Source organism: Xenopus laevis, chromosome 2L, assembly GCF_017654675.1.
Source record: "Xenopus laevis strain J_2021 chromosome 2L, Xenopus_laevis_v10.1, whole genome shotgun sequence".
Lineage (NCBI taxonomy): Eukaryota > Metazoa > Chordata > Amphibia > Anura > Pipidae > Xenopus > Xenopus laevis.
Genome location: NC_054373.1, coordinates 45,247,275 through 45,265,689, shown reverse-complemented (window position 1 = coordinate 45,265,689; position 18,415 = coordinate 45,247,275). Strand labels below are relative to the sequence as shown.

The following is an 18,415-nucleotide window of genomic DNA, read 5'->3' as shown; positions in this document are numbered from 1 at the left end:
CACTACACAAGGCCAGGGAAACGTAATAAAATTAAATAGAAGTCTTATATTGCCCTACACATGTGCCCACTGTATCGTTTAGGTGCCAAATGTAAGGGGAAGGAGGGTTACCCAAAAAAAAAAATTTGATCTTTTTCAGCCTATCACCCAGTAAAAAGTAAAAAACGCCAGCGGTTTTTTTTTAACTATTTTTGAAGAAACTCCTATCTACTCTATTGCACTTCGCCTGGTCTGAGCTGGCGAAGTCAAGTCTGGCGCAAGAGGTAACGTTCAGTAAAATCCGCAAGTTAGTGGATTAGCGCAAAATTACGTCACGCTGGCGAATTGCATTATCCACTTCGCCCTTTAGTAAAATTGCCCCATTGACTTTATTTTCAGCAAAAAAAATCAAATTTTTAAAAATAATTGCCTTTTTCACTGTAAAAATAAAACAGTACCTTGTAGTTGATGAAAACTAAACTGCATGGATCCACATTGGTGGCAAAATAATCCTATTGGTTTTTACATGTTTAAATGATTTTTAGCAGATTTCAGATATGGAAATCCAAATTATGTTAAGACCCCCTTATCTGGAAAACCCTGAGTCCCAAGCATTCTTGATAATAGATTCCATACTATATAATGTATAATAATAGAAAATGTAACATCCTTATATCCATTTATTAAAATGATTAAAAAACAGAATCTGTCTGGCTTTTAATTCCTGCACTGCTTGTTCAGACTACTGGATCAGTGTAGCAGAATCAATCTGATTAACAGACCAGGAGGAGAAGTGGCATCTGCTGCAAAGTTTGATGAGCAGAACCAGGAGGTCAGAGAACAGAAAGGTCTAAACAAATACTGGTTTCAATTGTAAATATATTTACAAACAACTTCTAATTAATGTACTATATATTAGAATGTTGCTTAGATTTATAGTCAAATCATTATAATTCAGACTATGGAATACTAAGGCATGCCCTGACTTTATCATAGTTATTAACGCTTTGTGGACTGTCAGGAAAATGTTCATGGGAGCCAGGAAAATGCTTAGGGAATTGGCACATTTATCAAAGCAAATGAAAGTGCCATTTAAAATGTGTGGACTGCTCTGAGCACTCCGAACGCCTGCCAAACAAGTACTCCCAGCACTGGATGGTTACATTTTAGATTGCAAGGGGGCCCTTTTATCTGTTCCTTTACCCAGTGGTGATTCTTCATATGAAAGACCTACATTTCTACAAAAAAAAAATATTTAAAGGACCAGCACAACAAAAAAAATAAATTCAATGATAAATTCAGAAGTTAAGTCCCTCCCACGTCGATTGTAAGCTGTACGTGGAAGGGACTTCCATATTTTTCTATCTTTGAAAGGGGTGGTTTACCTTTCAGTTAACTTTTAGTATGTTATAGAATTGTCTATTCTAAGCAACTTTTCAATTGGTTTTCATTAATTTTTATTTTTTTTCCGTTTTTTTTTACAAATTGCCTTCTTCTTCTGACTCTTTCCAGCTTTCAAATGGGGGTCATTGACCCCATCTAAAGTTGAATGCCCTGTAAGGCTACAAATGTATAATTATTGCTACTTTTTATTGCTCATCTTCTATCCAGGCCTCTTCTACTCATATCCCAGTCTCTTATTCAATCAATGCCTGGTTGCTAGGGTAATTTGGACCCTAGCCACCAAACTGCTAATATTGCAAACTGGAGAGCTGCTGAATAAAAAGCTAAATAACTCAAAAACCAATGATAAATAAAAACCAATAGCAAATCACTCTCTACATCATACTAAGGGGCCGATTCACTAAGGGTCGAATATCGAGGGTTAATTAACCCTCGATATTCGACTAGGAATTAAAATCCTTCGACTTCGAATATCGAAGTCGAAGGATTTAGCGCAGATAGTTCGATCGAACGATCGAAGGATAATTCCTTCGATCGAACGATCGAAGGATAATTCCTTCGATCGAACGATAAAATCCTTCGAATCGAATGATTCGAAGGATTTTAATCCAACGATCGAAGGAATATCCTTCAATCAAAAAAAGTTAGCCAAGCCTATGGGGACCTTCCCCATAGGCTAACATTGACTTCGGTAGCTTTTAGATGGCGAACTAGGGGGTCGAAGTTTTTTGTAAAGAGACAGTACTTCGACTATCAAATGGTCAAATAGTCGAATGATTTTTAGTTCGAATCATTCAATTTGAAGTCGTAGTCGAAGGTCGAAGTAGCCCATTCGATGGTCGAAGTAGCCCAAAAAAAACTTCGAAATTCGAAGTTTTTTACCTTCGAATCCTTCACTCGAAGTTAGTGAATCGGCCCCTTAAAATTAATCTAAAGGTGAACAACCCCTTTAATCTTAATTTTACTGTACTCTGTATTTATTATTAAACTTTGTATTTATTTTTTAAAAGACCCCCCCCCCGTTTGTTCTATTAGTTTCTCTGCTGTACAGTGCTGCATACAGAAGTAGCACTATATAAATAAATATATATACATACATACATACAATACAATAAAACGTTTCCGTAACACAAACATTTAATCACAATAACATACTGCGTTGGTTGAATGTAAATAGAATACAGTCCTTTATCAATGTCTGCTCTATAAGCAAAGTCATACACTTCCTACAAATAACTTATTTACATGATAAAGCAGTTGATGCATATAACAGAAGATTAGCATAATGTAGTTCCTACAAGTGTATGACAAGGGTTATTCAGCTCAGCAACTTATTACGTTTGACCCCTATATGCCAGAAACTGTTGCGTGTTCAGCCATAGAGATAACGGGATTATAAAAGAACATGGCACATACAGTACATATATGAAGGAAACATAATATTTCATGCAATAGTCTCCTCGGACAATAAAAGCAGTTTGTGGAAAGAAAGTAATTTATCAGGACCAGTGAGACCATTCAACATTAGTGATTCATTGGCTTTAAAAGGGTTTAAACAGTTCAGCAATGGCAACTGTTACATGAGGAATGGGAAAGAAAGAAGCAATTTAACAACTCAAGGACAAACATATATACATGAACATGTAACGGTTCTATAATGCCAGATGTTAAAGTATGAGGAGCAATATGTAGTTCAACAAAGACTCATGGGGTCAGGGTTGGACTGGCCCGGCGGGATACCGGGAAAAAAAACAGATGGGCCCCGGCCCTCATGGACCCCCGGCGGGCCAGACCCCCTCTCCTGATCTCCTGGTCCTAAAATAAAAAACAATTTTGGGCAACGCAAAACTCTGTGCAGCTCCGTGTGTGCATGCACACCATGCGCTTCTTGTGCACATGTGCAGCTTTGTTTGGCATCGTGATAGGGGGGCCAAGGGGTTTGGAGTGGGGCCCTGGACAGCAAGTCCCGGTGGGCCCAGGGCCCCCCAGTCCAACCCTGCATGGGGTACAACATATTCTGAGTTATCCAGTGAGGTCTAACAATCAGCTTGAAAGGTGATGGGAATGCTTTACAAATAGTGGTGATTGATTTGGGTTGAATTTCACCACCTGCTAATTTTTCGCAAAACTGCTGAAAATATTTGCCGCCGAAAAAATTTGCTGCGACAAAAAAGTAGCACCTGTAAAAGTTGTTGCGCATCAAAATAAGTTTGACGGCCATTGACTTTAATGCATTTGGCTAAAAAAGTTGCATGCATAAGAATTTTCGCATGCGTAAAAATTGTCGCATGTGCAAAAATTGCTGAACGTCAAAATAATTCTGACGCCCATTGATTTCAATGTGTTTTGCTAATTTTTCTGCGTTTCGCAAATCTTTTCAGCGAAGCGCGACAGATTCGCCCATCACTATATACAAATAGAATGGCTAACGTGTATTAACGTGTGTAGTTGCCCATAGCAACAAGTTGACAGTCTGCTACCAGTTAGAAAATTAAAGCAATGATCTGGTTGGTTGCTATGGGAAGCTGCACTACTGCACTCTTTCTCTCCATCTCTAACTTTCTTTCTCTCCATCATTCTTCACAAATATTCTTTTTTTATATTCCTCATCCTGATGGTGTTGCCTGTCCATTTCTATCATTTTATTTTGTCTTCCTCTGAACACATCTCAGTCTAATGTCAGTATCATTGTGTGCCTCTCTTTCATGACCAGAGCAATCTGCCTACTCTCCGTGACATCACACATGAAGCTGGCAGCCATTAGACCCTGGGTGTCAATATTCCCATTTCAGTCCAGAGCTGGCTGCAGTCATATTGGATAGGCATATTTAGCAAAGGGTAAATAAGTGTGTTCTCACAGTTTAGAATACCTGTTCACTATTACAGTTTCTCCTTTGGTGGACTGTGGCAAAGTTCAAAAATTATCCTGTGTGCACATTGTAAGGGTAATTTTTTTACTCCCCAGGGCACAAATGCCTAAAGGGCACAACAGCATGCCTCTTAACATTCACTTACGCAGCTCTTGCACCCTGGAGAACAGGGTTGGACTGGGCCCGGCAGGACACTGGGTCTGGGAGCGGGAAAGACTCAGACCCGCTTCAGCTGCGAAGTATCCGACCCGCTCCAGCTCCCTGGCAGGACCCTTAGTTCCTCCATCCCGACCCTCAAATCCAGCCGCAAAAATGAAGTAGAAGGTATGTGGCGCAAGTGGAGGGGGAGGAGGCTGGAGATGTTTAGAAGAGTTTATGATTGGGTGGGGGGCCCTTATGGACCCGGACACCCAGTCCAAAACTGCTGAAGAATGCTGCTGAGTATCAAGAGGCGCAGCAGATTTATCCTTATCACCTTCCTAAGGGCAGGGCCATGTTGCTGGCTGCACATCCTGACCCCTAACTTTTGTCTGTATGTTGTGCAAGTTAAGGGGTGGAGTGACTACATGCCTCCCCAGCCATCTTGGATAGAGAGTTTTCAAATGCATAAAGCAAGTGTCTCTGCATTTATTGCACTCCTTTTTTTCCACTTTTCACACTGCATTCTTCTTCCTCATGTGTAATTGCAATTGGGGTGTTTTATGCACATATTTTACTATTTTGTTACAAAAAACCCAATGTAAAAGTATAAATTTTAAACCTGTGCATTCCGTGTGATACTAAAAGTAAAGATACATCGCTTTACAGTACAATATGCAATTTCAATGAAACTGCCAAATAAATGGAAATAAGTAAACATATTTATGCCTTATCCAAATAGGGCTGTGAGTCAAAGAAAAAGAACAATGTGTCTGTTGAAATTGGTGCTTCAGGAAATGCAACAGTTTTATTCAAAATGAAATAGCTCATTGCACAAGCAGGAGCATCAAGCCTAGTTCCCATTCATCAATTCCGGAGACACATACTTAACACATGAATTATGATTTGTACAGAAATGACCAAGTATAAACTAACACTTTAGGGGTCCTCCTCTTTCTCTGGTGAATTCCCAACTATTTGTGCAGACACCTAGGGGGTTATTTACTAAACTCCGATTATCCGAAAAACCCCGAAATCCAAAAAATTCGTGATTTTTTGTTTTATAATAGGCTTTCAAAAAAATCATGAATTTTTCAGAATTTATTAAACCCAGAGGGCTAAAAAGACCGAATATAAAAACATGGCATCTCAAACCTGTCGAGGTTGCATAAAAGTCAATGGGAACAGTCCCATTGATTTTTGGTTGTGTCGGGGGTTTCAGGAAAATTTGAGCTTTTCCCGCAAAGGTAATTTTCGGCTTAGATCGGAGCGGCTTGGATCGGAGTTTGTAGCAGCCGATATTGAGATAAATTCAGACCTTGATAAATAACCCCCCTAAACTCCTGGTCATTGTCTGTGGCTGTATATATACATACTATTGATGGACTTCGTCTACAATATATTGTTGACAAATGATCAGGGTGACAGAAGCTTTCATCACTGGCATAATCAATACTATATATATATATATATATATATATATATATATATATATATATATATATATATATATATATAAACAGGTATGGGATCCGTTATCCAGAAAGCTCCAAATTATGGAAAGGCCATCTCCCATAGACTCTATTTTATCCAAATGATCCAAATTTTTTAAAAGTATTGCCTTTGTCTCTGTTATAACAAAACAGTACCTTGTACTTGGCCCAAACTAAGATATAATTGATCCTTATTAAAAGCAAAACCAGCCTATTAGCTTTATTTAAATGATTGCTAGTTGACTTAAAGTATTAAGATCCAAATTAGGGAAATATCCATTATCTGGAAAACTTAAGGTCCCGACCATTATGGATAACAGGTTCCATACCTGTATACCAGTACCAGACCTGTTATCCAGAATGCTTGGGACCTGGGGTTTTCCAGATAATGGATATTTCCGTAATTTGGATCTTCCAATAAAGATGAGAGAGATGATGAGAGATAGATAGATAGATAGATAGATAGATAGATAGATAATAAATAGAAAGATAGATGAGATTACCAAATAATTAGTATTGAGCCAACAAATTAATTGCTGGGGAAAGAAGGGAGATGAAATATAACCAGAAATGTATCTTGATTACAGGAAACTGCACAAAATAAAACTGAACAAAACCAAGCGAGAAATCCATAATCACAAAACTCACATTACTCTAAAGCAATCTAAAGGAGCTTAATGAAGTAATATTTGCAAAGCAGGAAAGCAAATGTAAGCTAAAGCATACAGTGAATACAAAGCAGCTTATTAGCGCTGTCATCTGATTTCAATTCCATGCATCTAGAAAAGCCTCAGCTCCACCCAGTGTATGTTATAGGGAAGTGTTCCAGCAAGAGCCAGTGTAAAGCAACAGTAACTTTTATTTATTTATCGGTTCTTATAACTGGTTTAAGATTAAAAAACACCGGCCTTGTCAGGTGTTTTACTGGCTAGGCTGGTAAAATACCGGCCGGGTGGCAGCCTTAACTCTGACTCTATATTAAGATGGGCATACACTGTTAGATGCATAAGGACAACAAATGAGTGGATTATTACTTGATTTGCACACAATATGGCAAATCAGACTAGTCCAATTGTCTGGCCCACAGTCAAACATTTGGGTTATACTGTGAGCCTACAGTGCAGTTATCAACTACCAGTAAATTGTAAGCTCTTTGATAGATGTTGTCAGCAGCACTCCAGTTAGGAGCTCTCTACTTTGGAACAAAGGTGGCAGCACTCATGGCACTTGGAGTGAAATAAAAAGGATGCTAAAGACCTGGGTTCAATGGCCGAATATAGTTTCTTCTCATGAGATTTCCTGGGTGCTCTATAATTACTATTTAGCTGGTTCCTGGCCCTTCTGCTTTGACTGCTGACTAAGTTACTTGTTGCCTGACTTTTTGACTGACATAGGGATCTTAATCCATAGGGAACTTGTCCCCTTGTGTACCATGTATTGGACTAATTCCGTCTTTCTTCCTTGATCCCAACTCCAACCTACTAGCCGCTAGGCCTTGACACATGTCATTTTTGGGCAGATATCGGTCACATAGGCTGTTGGGATGGCCCTATACACCAGCTATAAAACTGCAGACTTGATCTGAAGAAGCAAAATGGGCAGCTTTTATCAGCCCACGTATGGCCATTTGAATTTTAAGAAAACTGAAGATAGTCTATTTTATATAGCATCGTTGTATCCATGAAGTATAATTTGTACACAGTGTGCTCCACCTGTAGATGAACAAAGCTGCAAGTAAAGGGTCAAACCCCAAAAGATCATTTCAGTTTTCAAAGGTCGTTGGCACTGCACCAGGGCCCTGTAAACGCTCAACACCATCCTGCTAGAAAATACAGTAAGCTTATAAAGGCACTACTGTATGAAGATCCTTTGTATTGTATCATATATTTTGTTTATTTATCAATACTTGAATAAAATCCAAAAAAAATATTTAGAAAGACTCAAGTAAAAAGGCTGCTGCTGTGAAGCTGTCGCCCTAGGCAAGTGCCTCAAATGCCTTGGTTTAAAATATGCCCCTGACTTTTATATAAATGTATTAAAGGAAAACTATACCCCCAAAATGAATACTTAAGCAACAGATAGTTTATATCAAATTGAATGACATATTAAAGAATCTTACCAAACTGGAATATATATTTACATAAATATTGCCCTTTTACATCTCTTCCCTTGAGCCACCATTTCGTGACTCTATCTGTGCTGCCTCAGAGATCACCTGACCAGAAATACTACAACACTAACTGTAACAGGAAGAAGTGAGGAAGCAAAAGGCAGAACTCTGTCTGTCAATTGGCTCATGTGACCTTACATGTGGTTTGTATGTGTGCACAGTGAATCTTACGATCTCAGGGGGCGGCCCTTATTTTTTAAAATGGCAATTTACTATTTATGATTACCCAATGGCACATACTACTAAAAAAGTATATTATTATGATAATGGTTCATTTACATGAAGCAGGGTTTTACACATGAGCTGTTTTACTCAGTATCTTTTAATAGAGACCTATATTGTTTGGGGGGTATAGTTTTCCTTTAATATTTAAATATATATGTGACACGGGGACTTAGATGCAACAAAGCACTCTGATCAGCACTTGACCAGATGTGTGTGTGAATGGTTTCAAGTTATCTACTAATCCATTTTGTATACCGTAAACATGTTTCTATTTATTGATGTATAATTTAAATAACAGGCAATTGTTGCTCTGCTACAACTACCAGCATTTTGCAGCATATTATAAATAGTTTTATTAGCATTAAGGAAGCTGTAGACACCACAGAGACCCATTCCTAAAGCAACACTGCATTATAGAGCATTTATCCAAGTCCTCCAGGGCCGGTCGCTAAATTTAATAAAAAATATCCTCCTCTAAGAATCCTGTCTGCACTGTTAAACATTATTCTGTATTCTTGGTTTCACCCAATCATCGCTAAAGATATTACAAAGTCTAGCTTTAAACAACTAAACAGCACTATATCTACCGCTCTTACTAACATTGGTAAGCGATAACTGTACAATATCCAAATATGTTAGAACAATGAGATCAATGATGTAGGATTCCTAATGGAGAATACTCTTGCATTTGTAAGGACTAAGGGGAGCAAAAGAGTCCATTTTAGGGAACATATATGTCCTGTTCTTTTACACAAAGGTAGGATCAAAAAGCAATGTTTTGTATTCAACCTTTTTATTGTAAGCATGAACTGTACCTTTTCCTTTGCTTTGGTTTTGGTCACTTCATCCATCCAGTCATTTTCCTTCTCGAGCATATCGATAAAAGCCCAACGAATGCCGTCAATCAGCTCTTCCATCTAGACAACAGAAACAATCTTATAGCAACTCATGAATACGGCTTAAAACACTGAAATTGTGCAATATCTTTTTAATGATTAGAGCAGATTTATCAAAATGTGAGATTAGAGCTCTCCACAAAAAAATTCACTCACTTTCTAATTTCGTTTCTATGTAATTTTTAGAACTGTGTTGATCAAATAGTCAACTTTAAATTTCACGCATTGATAAATGCATTTCTAAAAGTCCCTTAGGAATTAACAGAAAGTGGGTGATTTTTTTCTATGGTGAGATCTAATCTAACATTTTAATAAATCTGCCCCGAAATACCACCAATCTCTATTCATTCCTATGGTATTTTTCAAGGCATATTTATCAATAGGTGATAGTTTGAGTTTTGATAAATACACCTCTAAAAATCGCATAGGAATAAACAGAAGGTGGTGAGCTCTAATTCAAGGGTCGAATTGAAAAACAAATTTTGAGCTTTTTTTGTGTACTTCGAATAGTCCAAATTCAATTCAAATTTGGAAAAAATTTGAAAATTCGAAATTTATCATGTACTTTCTGTTTAAAATGTAAACTTCGACCATTCACAATCTAAAATCTGCTGAATTGCCGTTTTAACCTATGGGGGACCTCCTAGAACCTATTTGGAGTCAGTTTTTAGAAAAATCTATTTTATTTGTTTGAAAATACTTCAAATCTAATTTGATTCGAACAAACAAATACAGCCTATTCACCCCTGCAAAAAAAACGTTGATATTTTTAATAAATTTCGGTTGGTCTTATTTTATTTGAATTTCAGGAGTTCACAAAACTACTATTACTTCGAAATTCGACCCTTGATAATTCTGCCCCTAAGAAAGCTGCCCCTTATTGCACCTTTGCTGAAAACATCACATGGAGTGATTATTTTCAGCATTGCATTTATTAACATGTTAATCTCTTTTTGTAACCGTTTTGATTAAATTATCAACTATGTCACTCAAAAGTGAATTTTATTTTTTTTTATTTTTTCAAGGGTTTTTCACATCTGAGAGACCATTTTGCAGAAATCATCCCGTGAAGGCTGCATTGAAGAAATTATTTGAAAAAGACTGATGGCCCTCTGGAACCATGCCACTTGGTTTGTAGGGTGCAATGCATACAGATACAGACTTTCCCCAGATCTCTATAGCCAAGAAGACATAGGTTCATATTTACATCAACACAGCTCACATAAAAATCCCCAAAAAATTTAATTTTTAGTGAACCTTCCCTCGAAAAACTAAAATTTTTCTGGATTTATTATGCTCCTAAATTGTCTTCATGATTTCAGGGTTTTTACAGTGGTTTGCACTCGAAAACTCAATAAATTCGAAGTATTCGAGATTTTTCCCCATTATTGCATTCAATCGTGTTTTTTACATTTGGGTTTTTTCATAAAAAAGTAAACATTCGAGTTGTGAGTTTATTCGAGGTAGGAAAAACCATACAAACGTCACAAACTTGGCCTTTGATAAATAACACGCTAAGGGGCAGATTTATCAAGGGTCGAATTTCGAGGGTTAAAAAACCCTCGAAGTAAAATTCGAATTTAAAGGATTTTAGTGCAAAAGCTTTGATCGAACGATGGAATAAAAATCGTTCGATCTAACGATTAAATCGTTTGAATCGAACGATTTTGAGCGATCGATCGAAGGATTCAATCAAATTTGACCAATTCGATGGTCGAAGTAGCAAAAAAAATACTTCGAAATTCGAATATTTTTCCATTCGAATTATTCACTTGAGCTTAGTAAATCTGCCCCTAAACGTAGTGGTTCCTAATCAATTGTTTAATTAAAATGTGACTCTTACTTTCAGGATTTAAATATCATAAACCACACGTTATTTTCATGAATAATATCAAAGCAATTCTCATCTAGAATTCATACTGACTCTATTTCTAGCAAACAACTTAACCAACAAGCAACCAAACAAAAGCAATGTATACTCTAGTGTGAGACAAATGAAGTCACATTGATTTGTTAAATCTGAAATTGACCGTTTTTATCACTCAGGTCAGACACTGATATCATGTCACAAATCAAAGTATAAAACCTGCACATCAGCCGTCAGTACATTTTGTGGTACAGGAAAGGCTTGGTTAGTTTTAATACTCAATAAAATATAAAGCTATTATTAAGACTTTAATTTTTATAGGGCATATTAATTACAGAAATATTTCAAAATGAAAAAGTAAATTCTGCATATTGTATCCGTCTAAGATATCTAAACAATTTGTAGACAACAAACATATAATTCGCCTCTGTCCTGTTATTTCAGACTCCTCATCTCAATTTTTCTTTAAATCACAACTGATGAGCAATTTTTTTTCAGGCATGAATTCACAGCTTTTTTTCGAGAAAATGCGGCAAAAATTGAATGCGAAGAAATGTGTTGCATCAAACAATTTGCAGAGACAAAAAAGTCGGCAAGACAGAAAAGTGGTCGCAAGAAAAAAGGCCCATTGACTTTAATGCATTTGGACAACAAGTCGCCAAGACAAAAAAGTCACCACAAGAAAAAACACCCATTGACTTTAATGCATTTGGAGTAAGAAAAAAGGTGTGTTCATAAAAAATTATTCACATGAAAAAAATTGTCACCTATTGACCAATGCGTTTTGCAAATTTTCAATGCACCTCATCTAAATCTGGCCAAACTGAGACTGACTCTTAAAGCCATGTGAACGCAACAATTTTTTTTACATTTTCTCAAATCTGAATAGGCCGATTACATTTGGTTCGGTAATCATGTGAATATCAGGGATTTTGTTTTTGGCCAAATCCATATTTTATGTTGCAGATTTATTGAGGTTCCAATGGTAAATTCAAATTCGAATTTTCAAGTTGGATTTTTGGTCAAAACTCACAAATTCGAATTGGGAATAATCCAAACTCGAACTCAAGATTTATCATACCTTGACCCTGGGAACAAATCGAATTCGATAGTACGCCACCTAAAACATGTAGCAGTCAGTGGCAGAGTTCCAGTAACCCATTTGAAGATGTTAATAGCCATCCTGAAATTCAAGTTTTTCGGAGAAAAAACTTGATTCAAGTTCCATCTAATTTTAGATGTTCCAATTTTTTCTTAAATAAGATACTATTCGAGTTTCGAGGTCATACCTCATATGCGGTAAAAGAACTCTATCCCTCGACCTTTGATAAATATGCCCCTAAGTAGTGCATCCCCAATTTTCAGCGACTTTACATGCAGAGCTGCCAGTCTCTATTAACTCTATATCCTTATATTACTGAAAATGTTAAAATGAGACATCATTAGAGAGATCTGCTATGAGTACAGTTGTTATAAAAATAGCCACATTAGTTTTTTTTAGTTGGAGTCCATGGAGTTTGTGGACAATGCATAACCGAGGAAGGTGATAGGAAGACAAAGTGGGAATTATGTTTGTATTTAACAGTAACATACAGAGGCAGCCACTTTGGTTTGTCTGTTTGACACAGAATAACTAAACACAGATATCCCATTTATCTCATTTAACACAGAAAACTACATCAAAACATCCCATCTGATTAAAGCATTCACCATTGTGAACAATGCTGCTTTGGTATGCTAATGAAAGGGTTAAATGCATTAAATGAGTTAGGATGACTTTAGATAACACAATTTCTTCAATTAACCGTGAGTCATGACGCATTTAAATCACAAAACCAAGTGGCTTCATCTGTACAGGGGCAGATTTACATAGGGTCGAATATTGAGGGTTAATTAACCCTGCCAAAGATAAATTCTTCGACTTCGAATATCGAAGTCGAAGGATTTACCGCAATTCGTTCAATCGAATGAAAAATCGTTTGATCAAACGATTAAATCCTTAAAATCGTTCGATTCGAAGGATTTTAATCCATCAGTTGAACGATTTTTCTTCGACCAAAAAAAGCCTACAAAGCCTATGGGGACCTTCCCCATAGGCTAACATTGAGGTTCGGTAGGTTTTAGATGGCGAAGTAGGGGGTCGAAGTTTTTTCTTTAAAGAGACAGTACTTCGATTATCGAATGGTCGAATAGTCGAACGATTTTTAGTTCGATTTCAAAGTCGTAGTCGAAAGTCGAAGTAGCTAATTCGATGGTCGAAGTAGCCAAAAAAATCATTCAAAATTAGAACTTTTTTTTTTATTCTATTCCTTCACTCGAACTAAGTAAATGTGCCCCACAGTGTCGGACTGGGATGCCAGGGGCCCACCAGAAAGTCTTAGACCTTGGGCCCACCAGAAAACCTAAAACCGTGAGCCCACCAGAAAACCTTAGACAGTGGACCTTTCCAAAACTATTATTTCTCCTCTACTTACTCAACCACTTTATTCTCCTAGTCTTTTATATAATTACAATATTCTCCCATTATTAAGCATTTTTTCCTATAAAGAATGTCCATTAAATAGGCACCTGGGCCCACCGAGAGTTTTCCTGGTATCCCCGTGTCCGACGGTAACATCGGATTGTATTTAACAGTATCATAGTATACATGATGGAATATAATGAATTTTTACTCAATAATTCTGAATCTCTTTGTATGAGAAAATTGCTGTAAAGGGGTAAGTGAGTGAACGATTGTACATATTCCCTTTAAAATGTATACGACATCGTCACGCAACTGATAATCAAGAATTAGTCTAAATATTTAGCGCTTCTGAGAATTGTCATTTAACCTGAAGTATTATCTTCAATGGTAATGTCAACATTACATTCAAAATGATCAATACACACATATCCTATCCAAAATAAGCCAATCCAAAATTACCATATCCTTCTTGTCTTCTTGAAAGTGAGCATCTACAAACAGCTTCCCAACAGGATAGGGGATAGAATTTTCCACGTAATTCACACATCTGTCCCAACGTCCTGCCAATGAATTGGTACCCAGGAGAATCTGCAAAGCAAAACAGTTCAAGACTTAGAGGTCTTACCAGTAGAGTCTCTCTTACTGAATAGTAAAATGAGCAATAAAGAGCAGTAAGAACACTAAATTTTTAACTTTGCAGAGCATTTTTGATGGGGTCAGTGACCCCCAATTGAAAGCTGGCAAATATAATTAAAAAAAATATAAAATATAAAAAATTTAGTCCAATTGAAAAATGACATAGCATTGGCCATTCTATAACATGCTAAAAGTTAACCACCTTTAAGCATCTTTGCTCTTTAAGTAAACTTATAACAGTATGTTTTTTTTCCTAGTAATTTTACATAATTTGCAATTTATCAGCTTGCTGAAAATTAAGAAAAAATGAGATCAAGGACTTCAAGGGACTGAGATATTGATAAATATGTGCAAGATCCAGAAAAAATTTGTGTGCATCCCAAGAAAAGTCACAAAAAGTCAATATTCGTTGCAGCTAGTTAAATTTTTTTCCCATGCTAGTGATTTCTCCTGCAATTTTGATGAATGTGCTTTCAATGACTACAGATTGGGTATGGATAAAATATTGTATAATACAGACATATTAGTATATATGGAACATACTCATAAGGCATTATAAGCAGCTTATTTTTAACATATTAACTAACTCCTAGCTAAATAACAGTAATGCAGACCTATAACCCACCTTAAATACATATGTGCTTAGTCTGAATATAGGATTAATTTTCTGAATACAACAACCTGGTAATATATGTGGTATCAAGTCACCAGAGAGACCACAGGGCATGGGGCCTTATGAATTTCTAATACAATTGACTTTGCTGTAACCCAATTAGCTTATATTTTCACTAGGACAGGGTGGAAAGAATAAAACAATAGTAAATCGTACCCGTGCATATTCCAGCTGTCTGTATTGAAACCGTCTACTGAGGTTTGGAATTCTTGAATACACAAATCTCCATATTAGGTAGTTGGCAAGAGTCCTGTGAAATCAGCACACTCGTCTTAATTACAACATTTTAAGGTCAGCTGCAGTAAAGGAAAGAATTCCATGGCAGTAGTATCAAAGGCTTAATAAATAATTCCCAACTATTATTAGGCAATTGTAGAATAATATTCTAGGTATTCAAACAAATAAATCACTGCACACTTGTAGGCACAAACAGATAGTCAATGCCCAACACAGAGACATGCATAAGATTTTTTGAATAAGATACATAAATAAAATGCTAATATACAGTATACAGCATGCATTGTATATCACATCCAATTATAAAAACAATGATACTTTTGTTTTATCCAAGAGAATACTAAAGGGGAACTATCACGAAAATAAAAATGTAATATAAACTTCAGCATACTGAAATAAGAAGTCTTCTAAATACAATCAAGTAAAGATTCTGTACTGTTTTGAAATAATCTTCATTATCCCGCTTCTCTGTTTCTCTTCATTCTGTCTTCATGCAGCAGTTGGGTGTCAGATATTCATTGACAGTTAGGGGCACATTTACTTAGGGTCGAATATCGAGGGTTAATTAACACTCGATATTCAACTGTCGAAGTTAAATCCTTCGACTGCGACCAAAAAATTGTTAGAAAGCATTGAGGTTCGGTAGGTTTTACTTGGCGAAGTAGGGGGTCGAAGTTTTTTTTAAAGAGACAGTACTTCGACTATCGAATAGTCGAACGATTTTTAGTTCGAATCGTTCGATTCAAAGTCAAAGTCGTAGTCGAAGGTCGATGTAGCCAATTCGATGGCCGAAGTAGCCAGAAAAATCATTTGAAATTCGAAGGTTTTTTTATTCTATTCCTTCACTCGAACTAAGTAAATGTGCCCCTTAGATTCCATTTATCTTATTGGGGGGGGCTCATTTTGCCTAGAAGATGTATTAGAGCTCATTCTATTAAAATCACCAGACATCATGTCTCTCTACATGTAGAATTTGTGCAAAAGGCAGTTATATTGTTGGATTTTGTTTGTACTGGAATCAGTTATTTGAGTGAGCATTTGCTAGGAAAGGAAGCCCCCCATAAGATAGATTGGATCTAACTGTCAATTTTGATACCCAACTCCTGCAAGAAGACAGAATGGAGATAAAATATGCTGAGAGAGGGATAGTGAAGATAAACTTGATTATTTTAGAAACAATTCAGAATATTTAATTGATTGCATTTAAAAAGTTTCTTATTTCAGTATGAAATAAGAAATGTTATTTTCATTTTCGCGATAGTTCACAAATTTTAATGTAATATAATTCTGTGCTTCTTTTAAAATATCTTTCCTTTTGTTGCCCTATCTTTCAGTGACTTCCTCTAAAAAAGCAGTTCCCAAACTGTGGGGCTGATCCACCAAGCTGACTCTGAGCACTGGCTGATTGCTCAGCGTGAAGATCACTTACAGTGAGATTTTGGGGGGACTATTTTACTTCCAAGATACAGATGGAAATTCAGCTCTAGGGTCAGTGAGAATGAGGTTTGTGGTTAGATATCAATGGAAGCAGGACTGAATTACTGATACAGCAGTGTTTTCATTAAACTGTAACCTTGTTGTGGGTTGAGCAGGGTCTTTACCACTTGTTGGATCTCCAGCGGGAACTTGATTTTTTTTAAAAATCCTTCTTCTCTAGAAGCTACAGGAATATTTTGAAGCTGTCCTAGATTTTATGTTTTTATTGCCCAAACCATTGCATTCTGCAGAGGATAAAAAATATAACAGCAGGCATATGTTGGTCCCCTTAAGCTAACATAGCACTTTGGCAGGTTTAATTTGGCGAAGTATTGAAGTCGAAGTTTTTTAAAGAGACAGTACTTCGATTATCGAATGGTCGAATATTCAAACGATTTTACTTCTAAACAAATTCAAATTCGAAGTCGTAGTATCCTATTCGATGGTCGAAGTATCCAAAAAAATTACTTCGAATTTCGTATTTTTTTACTTCAAAAATTCCCTCGAATTCCCTTCGACCCTTGATAAATCTACCCCCAAATGTCTTTTTATGAAATGTCTGGTTCCTGCACCTGAATAGTCTCCAACGTAGAAATTTTGGGACAGCTTTAGTAAGGTTCGCATTTTCCACAAAAAAATTGAGTTTTTGCGGTTAATTTGGAATCAAAAATATATTTTTCAGGTTAAAAAAACTCAAGATTTATTATACCCAACCCTGAAAATAGCTTGAATCCAAAAATACACCATCTAAAACCTGTCAAGGCCATGTAGAAGTAAATGGCAGAGGTCCCTTGAACTATTTGAAGATGTTAATAGCCTTCATGGTGTTCAAGTTTTTTTCCGAGGGTTTTTGAAAACTCAATCAATTTGAGCGATTCAAGTTTTTTTTAGCCCAAAACTCCATCAATTAGAGTTTTCTTGTCATTAACCCCTAACTCGCTGATTTAAGTTTTTTCTAAAATTAGAAACCATTCCAGTTGTGAGTTCATTTGAGATATAAAAACTTGACCTTTGATAAATAACCCCCTTTAAAGGTGGCTATAGACGCACAGATAATATCGTATGAAACAAATTTTGGTGGGAAAAGAATCGATTGATACCGGTGGAAGACTTGGATATCAGTCGGCTCGTCGATCGGGCTGGATGGAAAAATTTTGATTGGTTGCCTTCGAAGGGACCCAAACATCGGCCATTGTTAGTACTGAATCGTCAGATACAGGTAGAATTCTATTGTTTCTACTTATATATCTGACAATTCAGCTCTACACGTGTGTATTGAAACGAACAATCTTTCCAAGAAAGATTGTGATTGTTACGTCTATAGCCACCTCAAGTCAGTCTTGATCAGATTTTCCAAAATAAAACTTTACTGCACAGTGTAAAAAAAGATTGTTAGATCTAAAAGAAAGATTTATCAAGTCACATTTCTACTTTGTTCTATTAATATCAATTAGGATCAGCACCAATTCCAGCTTGAGGTGCTATTACAGCTACAGCAGCCACCTTCACATTTGGATTGAGAATTCTGTGCAAAGTCTAAGCCAAAATAATGTCTACTTTGGCGCTGGAGCTGGTAATCCCAGCCTGAGTGGCAATAAAAAATAAAGCCTGGTCATGAGGTTGAAATCACCAGGAAAAGAATGGGAGTTACATCTGGCTTGTGTGCGTGTGACGAAAGTGCTCTTTGTGCTAAATTGTGTAACAGGAGGACTAGTAAAGGCTCTCACAATGAATTTTCTATCAATACATTGCCCTGTATTGACTGTGAGGAGCCATCAATAGTACATGTTGCTACTAAACCATAACAGGATTTCTCATTAGCGATGGGCGGATTTATTTGCCAGGCATTGATTCACTGCGAATTTCGGCACTTCGCAGACAAATGTT

At 36.6% G+C, this 18,415-nt stretch overlaps 1 protein-coding gene across 1 annotated transcript in view; it reads right to left on the bottom strand.

The window, feature by feature from the left end:
* phex.L (phosphate regulating endopeptidase homolog X-linked L homeolog) overlaps positions 1 to 18,415 on the bottom strand; it is a 151,071-nt gene that overhangs the window by 47,327 nt on the left and 85,329 nt on the right. The window contains exons 10-12 of the mRNA XM_018246265.2: positions 14,972 to 15,065; positions 13,966 to 14,094; positions 9,095 to 9,196 (exon numbers count right to left, since the gene is read on the bottom strand). Of these exons, the coding sequence (XP_018101754.1) occupies positions 9,095 to 9,196; positions 13,966 to 14,094; positions 14,972 to 15,065 (325 nt within the window). The remainder of the gene's footprint in view (positions 1 to 9,094; positions 9,197 to 13,965; positions 14,095 to 14,971; positions 15,066 to 18,415) is intronic.